A 24,594-nucleotide genomic window follows, 5' to 3' on the forward strand; every position below is an offset into this window, starting at 1 on the left:
ATCCCCCATACAGTACAGAAGACAGAACACAGAAGGCATTCGTATTTCAGGTTATAGTGATTTAGTTTTTCTAATATTAAATTCTACAACTTTTGCCTGTTGGTATAGATTATATTATCATATTATCAACTAATTCTGATTCTAACTATGATAAGTGCTGACGTCGTTGGCAACTTTAGTTCCAACATGTGCAATGTAGGCCATTAGTTTTTCAAACTCAAAGTGCAACATATGCTGTAGTGTTGCTAGTATTTATGTTTTTCTTGTAGGATAAGTTACAATTATTGATGACGTCTTTTGGTAATTAAGAACTTTGTAAAACTATATTTCACACCACTCAACTGATCTCAAACTGCTCACAAAACTCGTCATACATTTATTCTAGGTAAGTTGTTGGCTCAGTTTTATGCTAATTTTTACATTTCTCTATCAATAAAAACATATAAATTTTCAAGAATATTTTTCACCCTTTTCCTCTAATGAGAAGTTCATATTCCTCAGTGTTAACCTGGAATAAAATTCTACTTTTATCAATGGGAATCTGCATTTGAAACACTTATTCAGGTTTTCTCCATCCATGACCTGCACTTGCTGGATAGATTGCGTCATTATGTCAAACTTTAAAACACAAGATCGAGATGGGTGGCAGACTGGCAGTTAATGTGAACTTAAAAAACTCTGGATTGCCTCCTCATTCATTGAGTATAGCGGCAGGTTCACAAGCTTTGCCCAAAGAACCCTCTCTAATATCTTCACTTCCTGCACACGGAAACTCACTGGAACCCTGTTGAATGTTTTTAGTCCACTGACAGGAAAACTACTGTGTGACCGTGTGAGTCTTGCATGAGGTAGATCAATGTCAGCCCGCTGTCTTGTATTGTGATCGTGCACCTGTCATCTGAAGATAGGTGTGCTGTCCTCTTCTCGACAGAGAGCTGAACAGATACTGACTGTAGACTGTCATAATCTTCAGTATCCTGAAGATTGGTACACAAAGAAGCAGTGATGATCCGGAAAACCTTTTTTCGCCACACTGCACATAAAGCAGCTGTTTTCCAGTCCCTACGTAGATCTGAAAGACATTGTTTGCAGACGACTCTCATCTGACGTCAGAACAGGTTCCTTTCCGGCTAAGGCCGGAAAGAGTACCCTTTCCGGCCGCTAACATGGAACTAAGAAAGATGAAAGAGAAATGGTCTTTAGCATTGGGAGCTAATGTATCGGAGCAAAGTATAAACTCAACCTCCCACATAACTGAACATAATCTTTTAGGTTATTTAGACAAATCAGAATAAAAAATAAAAATACTTGGACAATTTCCTCAGATTTGCTAGAGCTATGACCTTCCATTTTTGCTTTCGGAATAAGTGCTTAATAAACAATTATTCTCATATATATATATATATATATATATATAATATATATATATATATTTACGTTTTTGTGCCTGTTGTGGGTCCAGTAAAATTTCAACTCTCATGTAGTTCCCCGGGACCCCCCATTTTAAATTTGATCAGATTGTCACAAAATGAAACTATTATGTTATACCTGAAGAACTTGACTTGCTGAATGGTTATATTCCACTCAATTTATGATATATTCATCCATAATTAATCTAGATCCTTGTAAAGTTATTCACCTCATGATGGTCCTTTCTAACCTCCAAAGTGCTTATATAATTCTGCTATATGAAATTTACTCCCATGTTGGGTCTTGAGTGATTTGGCGCCAACATTGGAGTTGCATGCAAATTTTACTCCTCAAGAAGGTCCTTCAATATTATAATTGCTGTGTGAAATGTGCTCTTATGTTTGGTCCGCTGAGCTGTGTTGCCAATTCTCATATAGTAAATAAATTTTACTCCTCATGAAGGTCCATCAAACGTTGCCATACTTCGTCTTTGTAATAATGATTCGAGATTTGTTTGAATCAACCAGCGACCGGCTCCGTGAACTTGTATTGCACATAACTCAAAACATTTTGTAGAGCATTGTCAATAAACTAAGATTTTCATGTTGTCAGAATATGTAAAGGAAAAAAATTGTACAAGCACCGTTTTTTATGCATTTAAAGTTGATTGATAAAGTTGATTTATTTATTCATTTGAGGTTGCATAATAAGTCAAGCATGCTCAATGAATGTAGAAATCTAGGAGATTACCCTGAAAACCCCAATGAGCTGTATCAGTTGAAAGGGAATTACCGAATTAAGAGCCATTTGCACAGTCAAAGCTTAAACTGAATTTAATCAGCTGGTGGCTTAAACTCAGAATGTAACACATTATAACAAACGAGACTTGATATGGATTTAATCCAGTTTAAGAAGGAATTTTCGTTTAAACTGTCACTGTGCAAATGGCCCTTAGAGAGACAATAAAAACTATAGAACAAGTACAGTTTTCACGAAATGAAATTTTTCAAGTTCAAGATGACAGACAAAAAGCATTACATTAGGGAATTTTTGGGGATACAAGGCATGTGTTCAGGAGCTGCAAGCTTCAGTGGGTGGCAAGGTCGGTGGATGCTAATGGTGTGAGCGACCATAAAGGTTTTAAACATCCCTTCTCTTGAGAATATAAAAAATGGGCTGTTAATATAAAAGAATTTGACTTTTGGGTATCTATCAATTATTGGAAATTAAAAAAAATGTTTTCGACTTTCTCATCAGAAATTAACCACACTAATCTTAAGGTATGAACATCTGAATAAAATTGGCGAATGGCCGTGAAATTCAAACTTATTTGCTGGAATAATATCAAGGTTTCGATTGTTAAAACTGAATAAAGACTTTTGGGCAGCATGCCAGGTCTTTGAATGAATTTTAATCACAATACCATCTTTACCGAACACTGCCTATTGCTATATTGATTTTAGAATTATTTCGTGTATCAATAAATTCAGTTTATTGCAGTGACATACACAAGAAAGTACAATAATGAAGGACTACTGGAATCATTAAAACATCGAATGCTACAAACTGTTACTACATTTACATTATAATGAGCAATGTACTCCAACATCTTCCAAGTATGACAATTATTCCTTATAGAATATTAGTGAGTCTAACTCCAATCTCTAGAATATTATCAAATTATCTGATATTAATTGATTTGTATACGAAGTATTCATCCATAGAAGTGTAGGTTCATTCCTTAACACAAGGTGGATCTTTTGTTTAAATCTCTACAATTCGTGTTGGTCCGTTCAATTGTAAGAATATACTCAAGTATGTAATTTATATAATGTATATATTTATTAATTTATATATGTAATGTATGTATTTATGTAATAGAAATCTTAATTACTGCATCACTGTATATTATATAAATTGTACCTGATTGGATAAAGATATGAAGAAACATTTGAAAAATATGATTCCAAGCTCAGAAATGCTAAAAATGCATTCATTTTTCCATAGAATAAAATGAGAACTCAAAGTTCAGCTGAATGTCTGGTAGGGAATACGGATATTACTCTATTTTTATTCTTAACCAGCATCACATTTGAAAATGCTTATAACTTTGTTAAATTTGGACAGATTGATTTGAAAATTTAGAAGAATCTCAAATATATGAAAAAAACGTTCACGACTTTTTGTAGAATTTTCCCATGACTCCTTCACCTTCCTAAGCCGAAAAAACATAATTATTATGAGAGTTGTGACGCTAGGCAGAAATTTTCAAAAGTCGCGCTTCGTTCAGCTGTCGCCCGCCAAGGAACTGAATTGGATAACTTTTCCCGCGTAACAACGCTACAACGCTATTGGGTAGTTGAACTTGAACCGGCAAGTTCAAACGATATGCATTCATTTTATCTCTCTATAAAAGTGGAAGCTGTAGATAACACCAAGTTACTTGGAATACAAGGTACTGGCCACGTGCATCTCGATCTTTTAATGATCAGAGTCGGATGATCAGTGTGACATCATTGGTACTCTAAATATCTATTCTTCCTATATTTCCAATGTTAAATTTAGCAGCTTTGTAAGTCTTTTTCTCAAAAAGTAAATAACTTTCAAGTCCCATCGACATCTCCTACGACTCATACAATATTTATCTTTAATTTTTTTTAGAAATTCAATACTTTTGGACGATGGATCTTTCAGAATGATTGATTTTGTAAGAGCCTACATCGAATACCTGTTGCTCTCTTATTGAAAATTAACATGCTTTTCCTGGCTCTTTTGTAATTCAATTACTCAATGCTAATGAATTCGATAAATCGATCATTGAATAAGGTATTAAGAACATGAAACATTGATTGTACTATTATTTCTTTCACAATCCTTTATCTTGTCTGTGTACTGTATATCATATGTAGAATCAATAGAACTTCTTGCCTAATCCCTTAGGAGGAACTCTTTTTTCAGGAAAATTATGGCTTTCACATACTTGATGAGGAAATAGTTTTCTGGTTGAATCTTTCTAATTGAAAACTATAACAAAAATATAAGGGCGAATATTATATTAAAGCATGGATTGCGCGTGAGGAATTCTCAATAATTGTATTGAATACTTGATCTCGTATTCTGAAACACATATTTCTAATTTAATTATTTGTAAGAGGAATTCTCAATTGGTACTTATTGTAGAACTCTCATTCTTTATTTATTTGTGAAAGGGAAAATCAACTCTTCATGATTCAATAATAATGAATTTAATGAAAATGAATCATACATTGAAAAGTATGCGTATGAATATGAATTCATACTATAAGTATCCTACAATATATTCCTTCTAATAAACTTGATAATTCTATAAGGCAAGTGATCGGTTGAATTCCTGTTTGAAAGAATAGAAAGGATGACAATCTCTTTAATCAACTTGGAGGGCATTTCAATTCTAGAAATTGAACTCTCATAAACTTAAAACAGGATAATGTGCGTGGTAAATTCCAATTATTTTCAATCTCCACATTATTTTCCTATACCGGAAAGATAATATAGTTGGGCATATTTTAAGATATTTTTTCAAATAGCAAATTATTCAGTTTATAATGCATTTATGAATGTGAGTGTTATACTATCACCCCATACTTCCTTTTGTTCCATATATTGGGGCTTTCTACCACATAGAGTGTGAGTGATGTATATGTGATAAAAATTATGTTACTAGATTGTGCCTTGGTCACTGAGTGTAAATAATTTTGAAACCAATAAAGTTCTTTATCGAAAATTAAATTGGAATTTAATTGTTGATCAATCCAATTGATTGGTAATAACAAACGAAATCATCAAATATCATAATATAATATTATAAGGGAGGAAAGTGGTGCGCTTATCATCTTCATCCGTTGATCATCCACATTCTCCTTTCAAATCACTGATGGAATGCCCTGCACTAACAACCTTTATTCTCTGCAACCGCTCTTGATTTTACTTTTATCTAATTAATATTAGCTTTTCCTTTATATGTCTTCTGCATTGAGATTGGTATTAGAATCAATTTTGAAAGGATAGATATTGGTTGAGTTTGCAGAAGATATCACAATGAACAAAGGAAACAGCTCGAATGTGTACAACGTAATAAATAACAAGAAAGCTCAAAATAACTATAAAGTATTCAAGCCAAGCCTAATTATTATGCTGATAAAAACAGTGATTGAAGAAGTATAGGTCTATATTATCACTCAAAGTATTACTAGGAGAAATAGGCTACATTCAGTACCTTTTTTCAACTTTATAATTGTTGGGGTATTAAAACTTTGAATAGAAAACCTCCAGTAGAAAACCTTTGAAGCCATTCATCTTTTCAAATGTTGACAAATAAAATCTATTCATTCATTCTACGAGTATCCCTTCTCGTAGTAACAAATGAGAGTTCTCTATCTCCAAACCGGTATGCCCTTACATTATCGAGAATTCTGGAAGATCTAGGAGTTCAAAGGTGATGAATTTCTAAAAAAATTGAAGATAAATATTGTATAAATCGTAGGAGATGTCGATGGGACTTGAAAGTTATATACTTTTTAGAAAAAGACTTACAAAGCTGCTCAAGAAAAAAGATAAATATTGTATGTGACCGTAACACACAACTATCACCTGGTTAAAGTATGTGTATATGTGTATATCATTTTTTTCCTGAATTAAGAGTGCACTCCTAAAGGATTAAAGATGTTGAACCGGCAAGATGTTCTACTGATTCTATGTAGTATACAGACAAGATATGAAGGATGTTGAGAGAAATAATATTATACTCTAATTAATGTTTCCACGTTTTCAATTCCTTATTCAATGATCGCTTTATCAAATTGATCAGCATTGAGTAATTGAATTACAAAAGAGCCAGGGAAAGCATGTTAATTTTCAATAAGAGAGCAACAGTTATTCGATGAGCAGGCTCTTACAAAATCGATCATTCTGAAAGATCCAGCCGTCCAAAAGTATTGAATTTCTAAAAAAATTGAAGATAAATTCTTGTATTAATCGTAGGGGATGTCGATGGTACTGGAAAGTTATGTACTTTTTGAGAAAAAGACTTACAAAGTTGCTCAATTTAACATTGAAAAGATAGGAAGAATATACTTTTAGAGCACCAATGACGTCACACCGACCAGCTGGTTTGGATTTGTCAACGCGCATCTTTTAGTGGCCAGTATCTTGTATTCTGTATACCTTGTATTTTGTATACCAGTACCTTGTAGGTACATTGGATAAACCTACTTTTTTCCCAACTTTTCTTTTTCTTCTGCTTCTCCTTCTTTGTCATCTTGTTCTTCTTTTTCTCCAAATTAGAGAATTCTTAATATTTGTCCTTTCATATTGAGTGATAGCTCATTTTACTCAGCTCTTCAAGGCGGTTTCAATGCATATTTCGGTTGCCTGACAAAACCTCACTAGTACCTCTAACCTCACCAGATAGGCTATGTATATTCTAATGAATTGCACTGTTGACTTATTTATTACACTGTTGAAGTATTTTTGGAGCAATCCCATTCCAAAAAGTTGAGTTTATAATCATTTCATTAAAATACACATGTCTGGTGAGGTTGGTCGTGGCGAAGGCATGCGTTAGGGTTAGGTAAGGTTCAATCAGGTAACCGATATGCATTGAACCCACCTTGAAGAGCTGAGTAAAATGAACAAATAATTAAATGAATGTTTATTTCCCAAAAAAAAAAAAAAAACTACAAGATCAATTACACAACATATTAGATAAATTACAATAAATTACATACAAAACCTAGTTAGTTACAAAAAATGTTTATAATGTGTCCTCTATTCTACTTGTTTAGTTTTTTCTGTGTGGAAATTGACCTACTCCACTATGGCATACCATGTTCTAGAGTAAAATGAGCTATCACTCGAATTGATAAGATAAATGATATTGAAAATTATTCTCAAATTTGGGACCCCACATCTTTTTGGACAAAAAAAATTAATAAGCTCAATGGCTACCATACATAACTTGTAGGTTCCGAATATAATAAAAGAGAAAATTCCGATCTACCTGTACAGACAATAGGGATGTCATAATTCCAAGTTCCAACACAAACGGCAAGTTGCACAAAAGAAAATGTAATTTAATTAACATAAGATGACGTCATCATACAGAGCTGAACAGGGAAGTGGCTGCAGTGGCTCCATTAAAGACGTTATCTCATGGTTTGATTTTCTTTTATACAACTGGCTGATAGAATTTAAATTTTTGGTTCTCCGTTCCTTGCGATGTCTGTAAGGATTCTTCCAATAGGCATGATTGCAGTATTTTCTTTCAATTGAATTTATTGATAATACATAATTTTCCAAGCTGATAGGCTGAGTGCAATTGATTTGTTGATGCACTTCATAGATTCAATTTATGATTTTTAAAGTGACATTGGAATTTTTTTCATTGATTTTTATTGTTAGCTTCATTAGTAATTTTGGAAGCTATTCTTCCAATAAGCTAGATTTCTTGTTTCAGGATTTGTTTCAATGTATAATTCATAGCTTTTCAAGTTTGATTAATTGTTTCCATCTATTTCAATTAAACTAATCTTTCTCGAAGAAAGAGATCATCACACTAAATGACACATTATTTTAATTTAGTCTTTGGAAAAAACAATAGCTGAAATACTTTTTTGATACGTATCATCGTTTTTCAATAAAGCATTCAAAGCTGCAATTTTCAAAAAAAGTTGTTCACAATAAGAAGGTTAGAACCAAAGAAGAGGTAGAGTTTGTAATCTAATAATATTGTATGTGCTAGAACCCACTACAATGTGCATTTTCCACAATTGTTTCACATGTATTTTCATGTGATTTTCTAGAAAGTGAATATAAGATACTGTAGCTATTCTCTATCTATGAAAATTGTTTATATTGAATATAACAGGAATTATTATAAAATAAATGAAATAATAAACAGGAATATATTGTAGAAATAAAAAAAATACTGAAATTCAAAAAACATTTTTAATTTCAAATTATTATGGGGGTTATTCATCCACTCATCCATGTGTAATAAGTTAATTTATTATAGGTAATAAATTTAATTAATGCAGAAAGTATTTGTTCAATTCTCTCATTACTCACAAAGATGTAGGAAACTAGAATACAAACAAAAAATAAATATGAAATCCACTTTCAAAAATGAGCAAGCCTTTTTTTGTTCACATTCTTGAAAGAATAAGAATAAGAATCTATATTATCATAGACATTGCTAACAATGCATTGATAAATGTCAAAAATAGGTACTAGATATTACATAATACAATTAATATATACAAATAATATTAGCCTACAAATATTTGGTCCAGTCAATTACATGAAATTCTTGGATGTTATATAAACTTTCAGCTTTCAGTACAGTTTTCAATTTCCTTTTGAAGAATGTAAGAGGCAGTGCCTTAATTTCTAGTGGTAATGAATTGTACAGTTTAACAGATGTGTACAGAAGATTTTTTTGTGAAGTTGTGAACCTGAACTATTGAACTCTGATATTATTCCTATTTCTGGTTTCATATCCATGACAGTCACTATTTAATTTTAAAAAATCCAGATTACTTAACTAACACTAAATAATACATACAAAGAATAGACAGTTAATATTCCCAATTTTGTGAAAAAAGGTTTACAGTGGGTCCTCATATCAACATTACAAATCAATCTAATTGCTTTCTTTTGGAGTATAAATATTTTTGAGACATGAGTACTAGAGCCCCATAATAGTATACCATAGGACAGTAAACTTTGTATTTGAGAGGAATACACATTTAATAATATATTAATATCTACAGTTAACTTTAACCTTCTCAGCAAGTACAGTACCTTTGCTATTTTTTTCACTAATTAATTCTGCATATGTGGTTGCCAATTAAGTTTGGGATCAAGAACAATACCTAGAAATTTTAAAGGTTCAGTCCCTACTTCATTGTTTGAATTTCTATTATAGGTGAACATAATAATTACTAGCACAACAATCATTAAGGAGTAGAGAGCTATCAACTAAACAATTTTGTACACCTGCTTCGGATTTACAACTAACTTTGAGACCAAAATCATCAGCAAAGAGAAATCCTGCTTTATCAGTGCCTTCTATATTACAAATTATGTTGTTAATATATATATTAGGGAGTATTGATCCAAGTATGGAGCCTTAAGGGACCCCATAATGAACCTTTCTGCCCTTAGAGAATTGACAATCTTTGTAAACAAACTGGTTGCGGTCCTTTAAATAGATTGATTTTGAATTGCAGCCATAATAAGAAAATTTTTCAAAAAGTATGTTATGCTTAACAGTATCGAAAGCTTTAGACATGTCATATGACCTAAAACTAACAGATAGACCCTTCTCCAAATCATCAACAACACTATTAATTTACTAAACTTGTTACTGCATTGCTAGTATTTCTACATGGCCTGAAAACAAATTGTTTTTTAGTAAAAATACCAAAGTTTTCAAAATTATTTGAGATCTGGTCTTGCATTATGGCCTCAAATACTTTGGATATCACAGGTACAATTGTTATTGGCCTGAAATAAGGCCTGATTATATTGGCCTGAAGTTTTTCTTATCACCTTTTTTATGTAGCCTACAGGTATTACCTTGACGTTTTTCAATACACTTGGAAAAATGCCCTTGTATACTAAACAATAATTTAAAAGGTAACTCAAAACTTCACTTATATAAGGGGCAGATATTCTTAAGACCTTAGAATTAATACCATATATATCTGAAAAATTTGAATTACTAAGACTACTTATTTTCTGGTACACATAATCTGCAGTAACAGGTTGGAAAAAAATGGTACATTGGGCCTATTGCACTTATTGATGTAGTGAGAGCTGAGATGTTCACTAACTGGCACATTTTCACTAATTTCCTCAACTTTTTCAATGAAAAAGTTGTTAAATGAATCAGCGTTGTTATCATCATGTGAATCAATAGCTTCATTGTTGACATTTGTAAGAATTTTAACTACCTTCCATGCAGCTTGAGTTTTATTTTTTGAGTGCTCTATTTTGTTGTTGGAATAATTTATTTTTGCATTCTTAATAGCAATTCTATACTCTTTCTTACAGCTTTTATATTTATCTCTAAACTGATTAGTCTTAAAAAATTTCAGTAAGCTATAATATTCATCACAACTATGTTTGAGCTTTATTAAATCAGCAGTATACCATCCATCATCCAGCTTAGGCTTACTAACTTTGAAACCTCTAAGAGGATAAGCAGCATTAACAGCTGACATATACAAATCAAAAAACTTCTTAAACTTATCATTCACATCATTAGGCTAAGCAAATACACCACACTCCAGTGTATGATACTAATTAACCTAACAAATAAATAAGTGTTGACATTGAAATCAGCACATAATATTAAATTATAGTTACATTCATAAATGGCACATAATATATCATTAAGACAGGATAGAGAGTTGTTAACAAAACTAACATCATTATTATAGGGTCTGTACAATGACAAAACAATTATTTTTTCATTTGGAATTTCAATTGTAGCAGCTTCACAAATTATTTCTATAGAAAGCTACTTTACTATGCTTAATTCTTCTAATTTCAATCCATTAATTAAAAAAATTGCTTCTCCACTATGAATGGAATTTTTCCTTCCATAGAAGGACCCAAGTTCATAGTCAGGTATTGTGAGACAGCTACAGTCATCGTTTGTTAACCAGTGTTCAGCAACAGTAATTATCTTAGCATTAGGCTATAGTTTTATAACATAATAAGAGGGAAATATATTCTTATTTGTTTGATATACCCTGGACATTCAAAGATATAGTGTTTAGAAAAGTTTCATTAGCTGTTTATTCATCATTAGTCCTAGGCCCAGGATTGGTATTGTTTGCATATCACATAACCTAGCTACATTTGGACTGTTGTATAAATTAGAATTGGAACCGTTTTGAGCATATAAGCCTGTGGTACTTTTCTGTAAGTTGAGTAATTCTCATTGATTAAATAAATAAATAAATATCCATTCCTATCTTTGAACCTATTAAAAGAGTTATTTATGAAAAATTGCATGGCTGAAGAGGAATGATTTTAGGACTAACTTGACTTTTATGATCTAAATATTTATTTATACAATTGAGAATTTCATTGCCAATGAGCTTCTTACCAATTCTACGTATATATTTATTGTATATATCCTAATAGAATAAGATTCTTGTGCAGATTTAACTTAGTTGAGCTTGTAAGTAGTGATAGAAATGAAGGAATTACATTTACGATTTTATTTCTTGTTACATTTATTTATTTCCAATCACTCAATTACATACACTCTGTGAGTAGTGATGCGGTTTACTTTTAATTTCTACTTTTGATGTGTTTTATTCTTGATTTCGTTTCAAAATGTTAATAACCTTAAAGCATTACTAAATCTCATAAGGAAATAATTGTAAAAGAAGCGAGCTAAATAGTACAAGTAATTATAATAATTCAAGTACAAGTTATAATTCTATAACTGACTTACCTTTCAAATTTGATCACTGCTTGAATAATCTTTTTGGACATTTTGACACAATCACAACATCACAAAACACAATTTCACTTTCACTCTGCACCTGCAGACAACAGACAGCTGACAAACAAGGACGAGACAAGAATATTCCATTCACAACAGAAAAGGCGCGAACTTCAATACATAACCTCAAATCAAGTTCAGTCTGAATAAATGGCGCGAACACTCAGACCCACGGGAGTGAACTATTATACTCCATTACACAAACGCCATCACATGATAGGTCTGTGGAGCTACTAAAGATGCTTGGACCATCTTACGCGAACGTACCAACATGAGTTGTAGAGATTTATACAAAAGACCAACTTTGTGTTAAGGAATGAACCTATATATATATATATATATATATATATATATATATATATATATATATAGTTTTATTTTTCTGTGTGGCGAAAAATAGCGTTTGCACGACGGGCAAAAATGTTTTTACGGCTCTCAATCTTTTCCTGTCCTCGGCCTACGGCCTCGGACTTGAAAACCGATTTCGAGCCGGAAAAGTCTCATTTTCGGCCCTAGGTGCGAAATATACTATTCTGCAGGAGCTAAATCCTTTTGCAGCCACCTCTGAACCTAGTAAACCTCATTGTTGGGGCTACTGTTTAAGTTACTTTGATTGAAGTCATTTCTCTTCAATTGATTTTATATTACATTAAATCTCAGAAATATGTTCAATTCTTATCACACTCATGTTTTTATTAGTTTGAGTCGTTTTTCTCACCACCTAAAGTTGTTGTTATCAATACCACCTTTTCAAACTTTTTTTGATTCAAATTCATTTCAAAAATATCTTTACTCCTCATGAAAAACCGAAACAATATAATTTACAACCTTTTAGATCTACATACTATTACAAGAAACTCTTACGGTACATAAGAATAATATTTGTGAATAGTAAATAACTTAAGCAATAGAAGGTAATAAAAGGCCAAGTGAATCAGGAATCAATGTAATAATGGTCGAAGGGATCAAGGGAATAAGGGTCGAAAGGTTGAAGGAAATGAGGGATCAAGCATTAAAGGAATAATGGAGAATGGATCAAGGTAATGAGGGATAACAGGGTGTGAGTTTCCTGTATCCTCCCTGTACAATTAATTGTTTCTTTTGTCACTTTTTCAGACAATCAGAATCGAGTTAATAATTTATTTTACAGATGTCCCTGTTAACGCTGGAACAGGTTCTTTGTGAATCAGAAAAGTTGACCGTAAGATTAACAGAAGACGGCAATACTTCTGAGGATCTACTTTGTCAGACGGGGTGTGTCCAAAAGGAAATTGATGCCATGAAACAGGTAAACAATCATTAACTCTGAGTTTATGATTACATTGGATGCACAAAGCCCTCCAGGCTTCTACCTACCTTCACTGCTCTACTATGTATTGACACATTTGAAAACATACATTTCAACACTTTCAGCTACCTTCTCTGCTACCCTCCACCTTCTTCCCTCCTCTGTGTTCTGACACAATCAGCTCCAACAAAATCTGGAAAGAGCCATAAACATTCGCACAGAACGCGTGCACTTCCTGGTTGCGTTTAGTGTGAATAGCTACAGACAAGTCAGGACGTGTTTCAATGGCACTTTCGACTCATGCATGATTCGACGTGCACTTGCACATATACGCATTCAATATAAACACTTGAAGCTATTGCTTACCTCAACAAACTACTCAACCAAAACAATCCCAATCTAGGTTAAGTGGAAGAGCAGGCTCTTATTGCCTCATCTTTGCCCACATCACTTTGATGTTATAGGTGGGCCGTCCAGTAGAACTGTTTTCGTCCGAACTAGCATCGGCCGAAAACTACCGAACGCGACCAAACGATCCCCCAACAAAGAAAGGAATAGATGCTCGTCCATTGCAACAGGTTCATACGGCCGATCAATTTTTCGATCCGAATTGAATGGGATTTCCCGGCACAATCCGGCCGAACTAACTAGTCTAGCTGAGACAGCAGCTAGAGATCCTAACCTAAAATTGTTCCACAGTCTTGTTTGTTTTTGTTTTTTTGAAGTTGTTCTGTTTTATAAAGTTGTAACTATGGACAATGAAAAGTTGATAAGTTTAATTCAAGAGAATGTTCCATTGTGGGATATGCGAGACAAAAGATATCATCGTCGTGATGTTCAAAGGAATCTGTGAACAAAGATTGCTGAACAAGATTATTGTAATGAATAACTAATTTAGTGGATATTTCTTGAAGGTAAGATTATTGTAATGAATAACTAATTTAGTGGATATTATGTTTATTTAATTTTCAAAATCTCAATATAATCATTGTTTATGAAAAATTTTGGTGGCTATGATAGTAGTTAATTCAATAATTGGCAACTAGACTGACGGAAACGGTTCCAATGGACGACCATATTCGGCGAATTAACGGCCGGAAGATTCGTCCGATCCAACGGCCGAACGGATCGGTTGAATACGGTTCCAGTGGACGGTTACCCATAAAGTGCTAATAAAGTTACTTCTTTCTATCCTAAACCTTTTGGTTTTTGTGATCTCATTATAGACTTGAAATACTAGATATCAGCCAATGTAGTACATCATCAACAACCTATGTGTATTGTTATGTTGCAGTACTCTGAAGATACGACGGGACTAAACGAGCTGGCCCGTCAACGGCCGCACTCTGTTCTGGTGGCTGGCATCCAACAGGAGTCACGGCGCCTGCGCGAACTACAACAGGTACGTCATCTCTATATGTAAAAATGAATGTCTGTTTGTGTGTTTGTTCCCTACAGACACGAAAACTACTTGACAGATTGGCATGAAACTTTGGGAATATGTTGTGTGAATATTAGGGATGGTTTCTGACCAGAAATTTTAATAGGGGGACTAATAATAATTATTTATTAATCCATTTACAGACCTATGTTTTTGAAATTTTAGGCCGAGTGGCTACTTATAATTTAGCATCTCAAGTTACCAGCTGTATAATAAACACGTCACCCTGTGATCAATTGTGTACTGGTATTAAAACGGTGTTTTGGAGTTGACGTTAGTGTACCGTTGTTGATTGGTAGATAATCGTTCCTTCGATAAGACCTATACAAATAATTATCACTTCCCAAGTCGACGGTTTGGCATTTCTCTTAATGTTTAAATGTTTTTATGTTGCGCATTTACGGCGAAACGCGGTAATAGATTTTCATGAAATTTGACAGGTATGATCCTTTTTCAATTGCGCGTCGACGTATATACAAAGTTTTTGAAAATTTTGCATTTCAAGGATAATATAAAAGGAAAAAGGAGCCTCCTTCATACGCCAATATTAGAGTAAAAATCTGGTGTGGCGCACTCACACAACTTTCCTTGCCGTTATGAAAATTTATCACGTGACGCTAGTGTTCCCGCGCATCTCAAGTCTACTATTCAAAGATTTGAGCCAGCTGGTGACAGGGTAATAACGCTGGAGACACACGAGGTCTGCTATCTCTTCATAGTGAATCATATGATAGAATCAACAGTTGCCAACAGTTTGCAATTGGATAATCACATTTTCTCGAATTTCGAGATTATTTTCAATTCTAGGTGAAAATGTTACTAGGCATTAATTGTAGAGATTCTCATGCTCAATCTTTTCCACTCGAAATTTTTATGTTTAAATTATATCTGAAGCCTGATAATTAAGAATCTGAAATCAAACTTTGTATAGATGGGGTGGAGCTCCTGTAATTTTTACAGATATGGGACTATGGGACTTGTGGCAGTTGATAGAGCTTATCGATTACTATTTTAGGTATAACTTTAATCAAAGCTCGTTGGAGCCGTTTTCGAGAAAATCGCGAAAAACCCTGTTTTTGACAACATTTTTTGCCATTTTAGCCGCCATCTTGAATCGCATTTGATCGAAATTGTTCCTGTCGGATCCTTATATTGTAAGGACCTTACGCTCCAAATTTCAAGTCATTCCGTTAATTGGGAGATGAGATATCGTGTACACAGACGCACATACACTCATACACACACACACACACACACACACACACACAGACCAATACCCAAAAACCACTTTTTTGGACTCAGGGGACCTTGAAACGTATAGAAATTTAGAAATTGGAGTACCTTAATTTTTTTCGGAAAGCAATACTTTCCTTACCTATGGTAATAGGGCAAGGAAAGTAAAAATCAGACTATAGAATTATTCATCATAAATCAGCTGACAAGTGATTACACAGATGTGTGGAGAAGCCGGTCTATTGCTGTATTTCCATAAGGTCTTTAGTTTCAATCAGGTACTTGTGGATGAGAATACTGCGTGAGGTCTACTGTTCACATAACTACTAGTCAATGAATGAATATTTCAACTGTCACCATTGAATGAATATTATTTTGTTTGCAGGAGAACAGAGAGTTGCGCGCCGCCCTGGAGGACCACCAGAATGCGCTGGAGGTGATCATGTCCAAGTACCGCCAACATGTGACGCATCTAGTTCAGATGGCCCATCTACAGCAGGTGCCTCAAGTGCGACTGGACCAGCAGTACAACCAGGTAAATAAATCACTTGATACTGACAGCTCTCGTTGAATGGGATTCACATTTGTGAAGGTGATGGAGAATGTTGCCAAGCACTAGATTGATTTTACACGACAGGTCAAATCAAAAAATCTGGTGTGGCGCACTCACACAACTTTCCTTGTTTTCACACAACTTTCCTTGTTTTCACACAACTTTCCTTGTTTTACACAGCAGACCTCGTGTATCTCCAGCGTTATTGTCCTGTTATCAGCTGGCTCAGATCTTTGAATAGTAAACTTGAGATGCGCGGAACACTAGCGTCAGGTGATCAATTTCCGTTATGAAAATTGATCACCTGACTCTAGTGTTCCGCGCATCTCAAGTCTACTATTCAAAGATCTGAGCCAGCTGGTGACAGGACAATAACGCTGGAGACACACGAGGTCTGTTTTCTCTTCATAGTGAATGATTTAATAGAATCAACAGTTGCCAACAGTTTGAAATTGAATAATCACATTTTCTCGAATTTCAAGCTTATTTTCAATTTTAGGTGAAAATGTTACTGAACATTAATTGTAGAGATTCTCATGCTCAATTTTTTCCACTTCAATTTTTTTGTTTAAATTTTATCTGAAGTCTGATAATTAGGAATCTAAAATCAATCTTTGCATAGATGAGGCCGAGCTCCTGAAAATTTTACAGATATGGGACTTGTGGCAGTTGATAGAGCTTATCAATAACAATTTTGGGTATAAATTTCATCAAAATCGTTGGAGCCGTTTTCGAGAAAAACCCTGTTTTTGACAACATTTTCGCCTTTTTAGCTGCCATCTTCAATCGCATTTGATCGAAATTGTTCGTGTGGGATCCTTATATTGTAAGGACCTCAAGTTCCAAATTACAAGTCATTCCGTTAATTGGGAGATGAGATATCGTGTATACAGACACACATACACTCATGCACACACACATACAGACCAATACCAAAAAAAACACTTTTTTGGACTCAGGGGACCTTAAAACGTATAGAAATTAGGAAATTGGGGTACCTCAATGTTTTTCGGAAAGCAATACTTCCCTTACCTATGGTAATAGGGCAAGGAAAGAAAGAGTACTTTATTCATCATTGTATCTATACAATATAAATAGTGTCATACTAAAATCAAAGAATAATTTACAATGATCAATATTGAGAAATTTTTCAAGCGGTACTTTAAACTGGCGGAAATTTGATTAACATTATCGTGTAGCTGTAGGTGATTGAAATGAATGCTGTCTATAGTGAGGTCCACGTTTTAATGGCTGTATTTGATTAAAATTGATGTTGCTATCCTTGTCTATCATTCGACAAAGCATATAGCTCTATCCTTACCTAGCTCCGAAACTATCCTTTCCTACATCCGCAACGTTGCCAGACAATTTTTTAACAATGTAGAAACATAATTAAATAACAAAATATTTCATTTCAGTTATGAAATTTATTGTTTTATTGAGGATAGTTTAAATAATCAATTATACTTTATTCCTCAATAAAATATGTAGGTTATTTATTGAGGAATAAAGTATAATTGATTATTTAAACTAGAATGAATAGTTGATATTACTTCAGATACATCGGTATCAGCTTTCCTCTATTAAAGGCAGTGGCAAGGTAGAGAACTGGCAACGCTGTAATCTTTGTTGTGATTGTCATTTTTCCTGAAGCCAATTGTAGTTTTTGGTTCCAGCATTTGAAATACTGTAGTTGTATAGGGAAAAGCATTGCTATATTTTCTGTATGATGGTTGTATGTATATCAGTTCTCAATTATTCTGTTTATTGTTTTAATAGTTTTTGTAACTTTGTTTGATTGCAGTTGAAGCGACAGTCGGACAAGATGAGTGAGATGGCGGCTGTAATGCGCATGGCAGCGCAAACCGACGAAAAAGACAGTCTGCAAGACATCGAGGTGATCAGCAAGCTGGCCACTGAAAACCAGGTGAGACTCATAATCGATTCTCATGAACTATTGATGAAACATTTCAGAATATTTTCAAAAAATATTGGCTTCAGTTCCAAAGTCCAATTTTCACTCCTAAAACTAGTAGTTCTGTGAACAGTAGAACTCACGCAGTATTCTCATCCACAAGTACCTGATTGAAACTATAGACCAAAGACCTTAAAGATATCTCTTTAAGGTCTTTGCTATAGACCTAATGGAAATACAGCAATAGACTGACTTCTCCACACATCTGTGTAATCACTTGTCAGCTGATTTATCATGAATAATTCTATAGTCTGAATTTTACTCTAATATTGGCGTGTGAAGGAGGCTCCTTTTTCCTTTTATACTATCTTTGAAATGCAAAATTTGAGAATCAAAATTCCAAAACTTATAAAAAAAAATTAAAGAATATAATAACAAATAATGAACAAACATTTTATCAATAGAATAAATAACATTTATAACTGAACGACGTCCCAAACCATATTATGCACATCCGCACTGATACACCAACTATTTATTTGTTCAGATCATGCTTGAACAAAATTTAATTATCATATATAACGCTTTCCGGAAATTTAGCGCGAGAAAACCAGAAGACATCTAGGCGCCCAGACAAGCTTTTATAAGTTCTTTGCATCCTATTTGATAGTGCATAAAAATTGCATTCAATGAGGCATGCTATTTATAGTCTACACAGTTGCTGATTTTTTACCAAGTTACATTGAGATATTGAATTGCATGCGTCATGGCATGCGTTTTTTAATCCACTTGACCCTGATTTATGATGAATAATTCTATAGTCTGATTTTTACTCTAATCGAATGAGGCGTATGAAGGAGGCGCCTTTTTCCTTTTATTTATCCTTGAAATGCAAAATTTCCAAAAACCTTGTATATACGTCGACGCGCAATTTAAAAAGGAACATACCTGTCAAATTTCATGAAAATCTACTACCGCGTTTCGCTGTAAATGCGCAACATATAAACATAAACATTCAAACATTAAGAGAAATGCCAAACCGTCGACTTGTATCTTAGACCTCACTTCACTCGGTCAATTAAGCGAGAAATTATATTTCTCAATAATTTCGTAATGAATTTTCATAATTAAGATTAAATATTATTGACAAGACAGAGGAACGGCAACGTTTTTCCCCTATCTTTCTCCACTGTCATTATAACGTGGACCGTCGATTTGAATCTTAGACCTCACTTTGCTCGGTCAATTATTATATTTTTATTATTATTTTTTTTTATTATTCATCCACTGACCACCTGTAAAAGGGGTATAAGGATATGTTAATTAATGACAAATTTTTGTTATGAGTCAGTGTATGAAATAATAATAATAATAAAAAAAAATAATAATATAATAATTGACCGAGCAAAGTGAGGTCTAAGAATCAAATCGACGGTTTGGCATTTCTCTTAATGTTTAAATGTTTAAATGTTTAATAATTCAAAGTTGGGACTTGGTTTAATTATTTTTGAATTTTGTTTCATTTCAGGGACTAAGAGAAATTCTGAACATATCAGTGAAGTACGGGTCTAATAAGCAGACAGATGACTCGAAAACAGGTGATAAGACAGAGGCAAAAACAGCAATAGCAGCAGCTGCAGCATCAACAACAGCAACTACCGAAGTCAAAATAAATCAAGAGTCGGCAGTCGAGTCTAGTAGAGTCAAAGTGGAGCCAAAAGCAGGCAGCGAGTCGACGCAGAGTAGTCAGGAGTCTAGTAGAGTCAAAGTGGAGCCAAAAGCAGGCAGCGAGTCGACGCAAAGCAGTCAGGAGTCTAGTAGAGTCAAAGTGGAACCAAAAGCAGGCAGCGAGTTGACGCAGAGTAGTCAGGAGTCAACGACTGGAGTCCAGCCGAGTCCAACCAAACCAGTCGAGTCCATAAAACAGTCAGTCAAGGAAGAGAGTTTCTGGTCTTAAAAAGACAATTCTTACCATTTTTCTGTAAAATGGGTGTTTCAACGTCAATTTCCACTTTTCTCTGAACCCGCTTACTAAAGTTTTGGTGTCTTGGGAACAACTCTATGGCTCAGTTGCACAAACGCATGTTGAATTTTAACCGTAATCAATGGGTTATGAAATGCCATGAGAACCAATCAGAGAAGCCTTCATTTCAAAAAATGCAGCTCTGATTGGTTATCGTGGTATTTAATTATGATTAAAATTTAACAGGCTTTTGTGCAACCGGGTCAATGGGTGTTTTTAACGTCTCTAAACCCGTTTACTAAAGGTTTGGTGTCTTAGGAGTGTGTAACCATTCAGTCAACCGTACGAAAATAGTCCAATGTTTAAACGTCAATTTCTACTTGACTGAGAACCCGTTTACTAAATGTTTGGTGTCTTGGAAGCGTGTAACCACTGAGTCAACCGCACGAAAATAGTCTAATGTTTTAACGTCAATTTCAACTTGTCTCTGAACCCGTTTACTAAAGGTTTGGTGTCTTAGGCGCGTGTCAACGCACGAAAATAGTCCAATGTTTTACGTAAATTTCTACTTGACTCTGAGTCCGTTTACTAAAGGTTTGGTGTCTTGGGCGCGTGTCAACGCACGAAAATAGTCCAATGTTTTAACGTCAATTTCAACTTATTTCCAACAATTTCCTCTGTCTCTTGTCCTGGTTCCTCCGCTTCTTCTACTGTTTACTTCTTCTACCACTAGTAGCTCTGTGAACAATAGACCTCATGCAGTTTTCACATCCACAAGTATCTGGTGTCATCTGTTCACCGGCTTCTCCAGACATCTGTGTAATGCATGCAATGAATAATCCACTTGTCAGCAGATTGATTATGAATAATTCTATAGTCTGATTAATCCTTTCTTCAGAGTAGATGATATATTATAGTGATATCGGAGTATGGATAAAATTCCTTCTACTGTCATATTATCCAAAATTACAAAAAAACCTTGTGTATACATCGACGCATAGTTAAAAAAGGAATATTCCTGCCAAATCTCATAGAACTCTATCGACGCGTTTGGCCGTAAATGCGTTACATACATATAGACAGATGAAAGAAAAGTTAAAACATAGATGGAACGCAATTCTTAATCTATTATTTTATTAGTTTCAAAGGGTACTATAATTCTATTTTATAAATAGAATAGAGTAGCCCTGAATTCATTCATTCTAAGATCATCATTATGATTCCCAATTTCAGTAGATTCTTAATTTACCGAGGACAGTTGTAGGCATATTTTAAATTCTTCAAGATTTCAGTAAGTCAAGTTTTTAATTTCATCCTTGCGGAGCACGGGTTACCCGCTAGTTAATATGAATCCAAGTACCTTTGGGAAGGCGGGAATACATTTCCCATGTCCACATTTCTATTAGTATTGCGTAAAGGTGCGTACAGACTGTCGCTCTGCTCCGCAACCGAACGTCACTCCAGCAGAGCGATTGATGATCGACCGGCGAGCAACAGTGGTTCGACCGGGGAACGCGAGAAGATCTAACATCTTCCGTAACGTTCATAATGGGTGCGTGGGCGGTGCGACTGTGGTTCGATGGTGGTACGAGGGCGGTACGAGGGAGGAGCGTGCTCGGTGCGGGTTGGAAGCGCGAATATGTGTACGCAGCTTAAGACACCATACCTTTAGTTTATTCTCTGTGTAAAACATGCCTGTGTAAAACCTGTAAATGTTTATTGTAAATGAACGATAAAAGAGCTGAGTAAAATAATTGAAAGAAGTAAAATTCTGTAGTATTCTTCTTTCTTTAATTAGTGATTAGAGAGATTATATCTTCTTTCTCTAATTGGAAATTAGAGAGATTAGATCTTTTTTCTCTAATCTTGTCTCTGTAAAGGTGTGTACAGATTTACGCGCAGCGAACATGAGCAATCCACTTTTAATCAGCTGATGCCAAGCTTTTTATATCTATAATATCCTATACCGTTTCTGTAAAAATACAGATATAGTCAGCTGATTAAAAGTGAATTGCTCATGTTCACGGCGCGTATATCTGTATGCACCTTAACAGTGAGAAGGGTTCTTTCACTTTAATCCACTGTGGGGTGAACTGAGCTCTAAAAAATACGCTCTGCTCGACAAATTTCTGATCATTGTAATGTTTCTGAATGTTTTATAGATGTTTACTTGTACGACTACATGAATGTTTAAAACTAGTGTTTTCTGGCCTCTCAATTTTTCTGAATGTTTATCCTAAGGATCGATTACACGTACAATTTATACCGAACTTTTGTGTTGAGCGCCTTTTCACCATAGCACTACGGTGCCTTCAAAATTTAAATTTTTTGGTTATGAAATTTTACTAAATGTCTGCACTGTAAGGTTCGACTACATGGGAATTTTAAACGTTTATTTTTTGAAATTGGTACAATTTATAAAAAATATTGAATTGAAGTGGTAACACTATATTCCATGGTAGGCGAAGTTAGGATTTGAGAGTCTTCTCCACTTCTCAACCTTGTAATACGTTTGTTTTCGCCTTAAGCTCTGATAATTCATAATGTGATTTAATCAGAAGGTATGCTTCATTTATGAAAATGTACAATTTTATAAATATTAAATTGAAGTGATGACATTATATTCCACAGTAGGCGGAGTTAGGACTTCAAAATCTCTACTCCTCAACCTTGTAATATTTGTGATACTTCACCTTAAGCTCAGATAAATTCATAATGTAATATGTGATGCTTCATTTTCATAATTTAATACATGATATACGCCATTATTGATAATAAAATAATGTGAACTACAATGAATAGGGATGTAAATCTACTATTGGTTGAAAGGGTTTTGTAAATAACTTGATGGCCCGGTTGCAGAACAGCCGGTTAAATTTTAACCGTGATTAGTTTCACGAGAACCAATCAGAGAAGGCGTTTTTGAAAAGACGGCTTCTCTGATTGGTTCTCGTGGAATTAATCACCGTTAAAAGTGCAACCGGCACTAAGAATATCTTCTAGAATGGATAGATTAAATTGTTCCAAGATGAACTGATTATAATGAACTGTATATTCAAGCCAGCGAAAGGTCCACTTAGCTCACTTTAAAAATATCTTTCTGAACAGATTGATCAAATTGTTTCAAGAGAAACTGATAGAGTTTTCAACTGTATATTAAAGCAAGCTATTGGAACTTTGCAAGCGAAAGGTCCACGTAGCTCACTTTAAAAATATCTTTCAGAACAGATTGATCAAATTCTTTCAAGATGAACTGATAGAGTCTTTAGCTGTATATTAAAGCAGGCTATTAGAACTTTTGAGAGGTCCACGTAAATCAACTTGTAAAATTTCTTTTAGAAGGAGTTGGTTAAAATTATTGTCTCACAGATAATGTTTACAAGTTTGTATTCAAGCTGGACCCTTTGAGTGTTCCATAACAGTTTCTTGATCATTTCAAACTTTAGATTATTTGTAAAACGTTTTAAACGCCCATGTGTTTAGAGCCTGAATTTCGACCAAATTTTCGACCACTCAAATTTCTCTGTCTTATAACTTCTTAATGTAATTGAGCTGTTATATTTAAACCATAATTTGATTATAAGATTAACGATGAATCAACTTGACTGTGTCTTTCTGATTAGGTTTCTCAATTAATATTCTAAGTCCAATTATCGAATTTTCCAGCCTAATAATGTTAATGTTGGGTAATTTATGTATTAATGTCTAATACTTTTTCATAGCTGGTATATGTCACTTTATAAGTGTGTGAATGTCAATCAATTATAATGTTGTAATATTGAAAATGTTTTTATAAATACCTAATCTATTAAAACATCGTTTGTTTTTTCATTTATCCCAGCAATTCTTCCTGTTGGATTTACGGAAGTCAACTGATTGATTAATTCGACCCTCTTTTGTTTATTCATCCATTTAGGGCCGTTTGCACAGTCAAAGCTTAAACTGAATTCAATCAGCTGGTGGCTTAAACTAAAAATTAATCACATTATAATGAACTAGACTTGATATGGATTTAATCCAGTTTAAGATGAAATTTAGTTTATGCTGATACTGTGCAAACGGCCCTAAATGATACTAGTAGTTCTGTGAACAGTAGACCTCACGCAGTATTCTCATCCACAAGTACCTGATTGAAACTATAGACCTTATGGAAATACAGCAATAGACTGGCTTCTCCACACATCTGTGTAATCACTTGTCAGCTGATTTATGATGAATAATTCTATAGTC

General features: G+C 34.1%; 1 protein-coding gene across 1 annotated transcript; it reads left to right on the forward strand.

The window, feature by feature from the left end:
* Nucleotides 1-9: 9 nt before the first annotated feature.
* On the forward strand, nucleotides 10-24,178 carry LOC111063604 (FGFR1 oncogene partner 2 homolog). Its single transcript, XM_022351321.2, has 6 exons — nucleotides 10-385; nucleotides 13,122-13,259; nucleotides 14,554-14,661; nucleotides 16,319-16,468; nucleotides 18,291-18,413; nucleotides 19,930-24,178. Exons 2-6 carry the CDS (start codon nucleotides 13,122-13,124, stop codon nucleotides 20,356-20,358), a joined length of 948 nt encoding a protein of 315 aa, XP_022207013.2. The 5' UTR covers nucleotides 10-385; the 3' UTR covers nucleotides 20,359-24,178.
* The last annotated feature ends 416 nt before the right edge of the window (nucleotides 24,179-24,594 follow it).

The sequence above is a fragment of the Nilaparvata lugens genome, chromosome 7, assembly GCF_014356525.2.
Source record: "Nilaparvata lugens isolate BPH chromosome 7, ASM1435652v1, whole genome shotgun sequence".
Taxonomy (NCBI): Eukaryota; Metazoa; Arthropoda; class Insecta; order Hemiptera; family Delphacidae; genus Nilaparvata; species Nilaparvata lugens.

Coding starts and splice junctions, on each gene's coding strand:
- LOC111063604 (XM_022351321.2), top strand. CDS start 13,122: ATGTCCCTGTTAACGCTGGAACAGGTTCTTTGTGAATCAGAAAAGTTG. Junction 14,662..16,318: donor GCCTGCGCGAACTACAACAG/GTACGTCATCTC, acceptor TTTTGTTTGCAG/GAGAACAGAGAGTTGCGCGC. Junction 18,414..19,929: donor AGCTGGCCACTGAAAACCAG/GTGAGACTCATA, acceptor GTTTCATTTCAG/GGACTAAGAGAAATTCTGAA.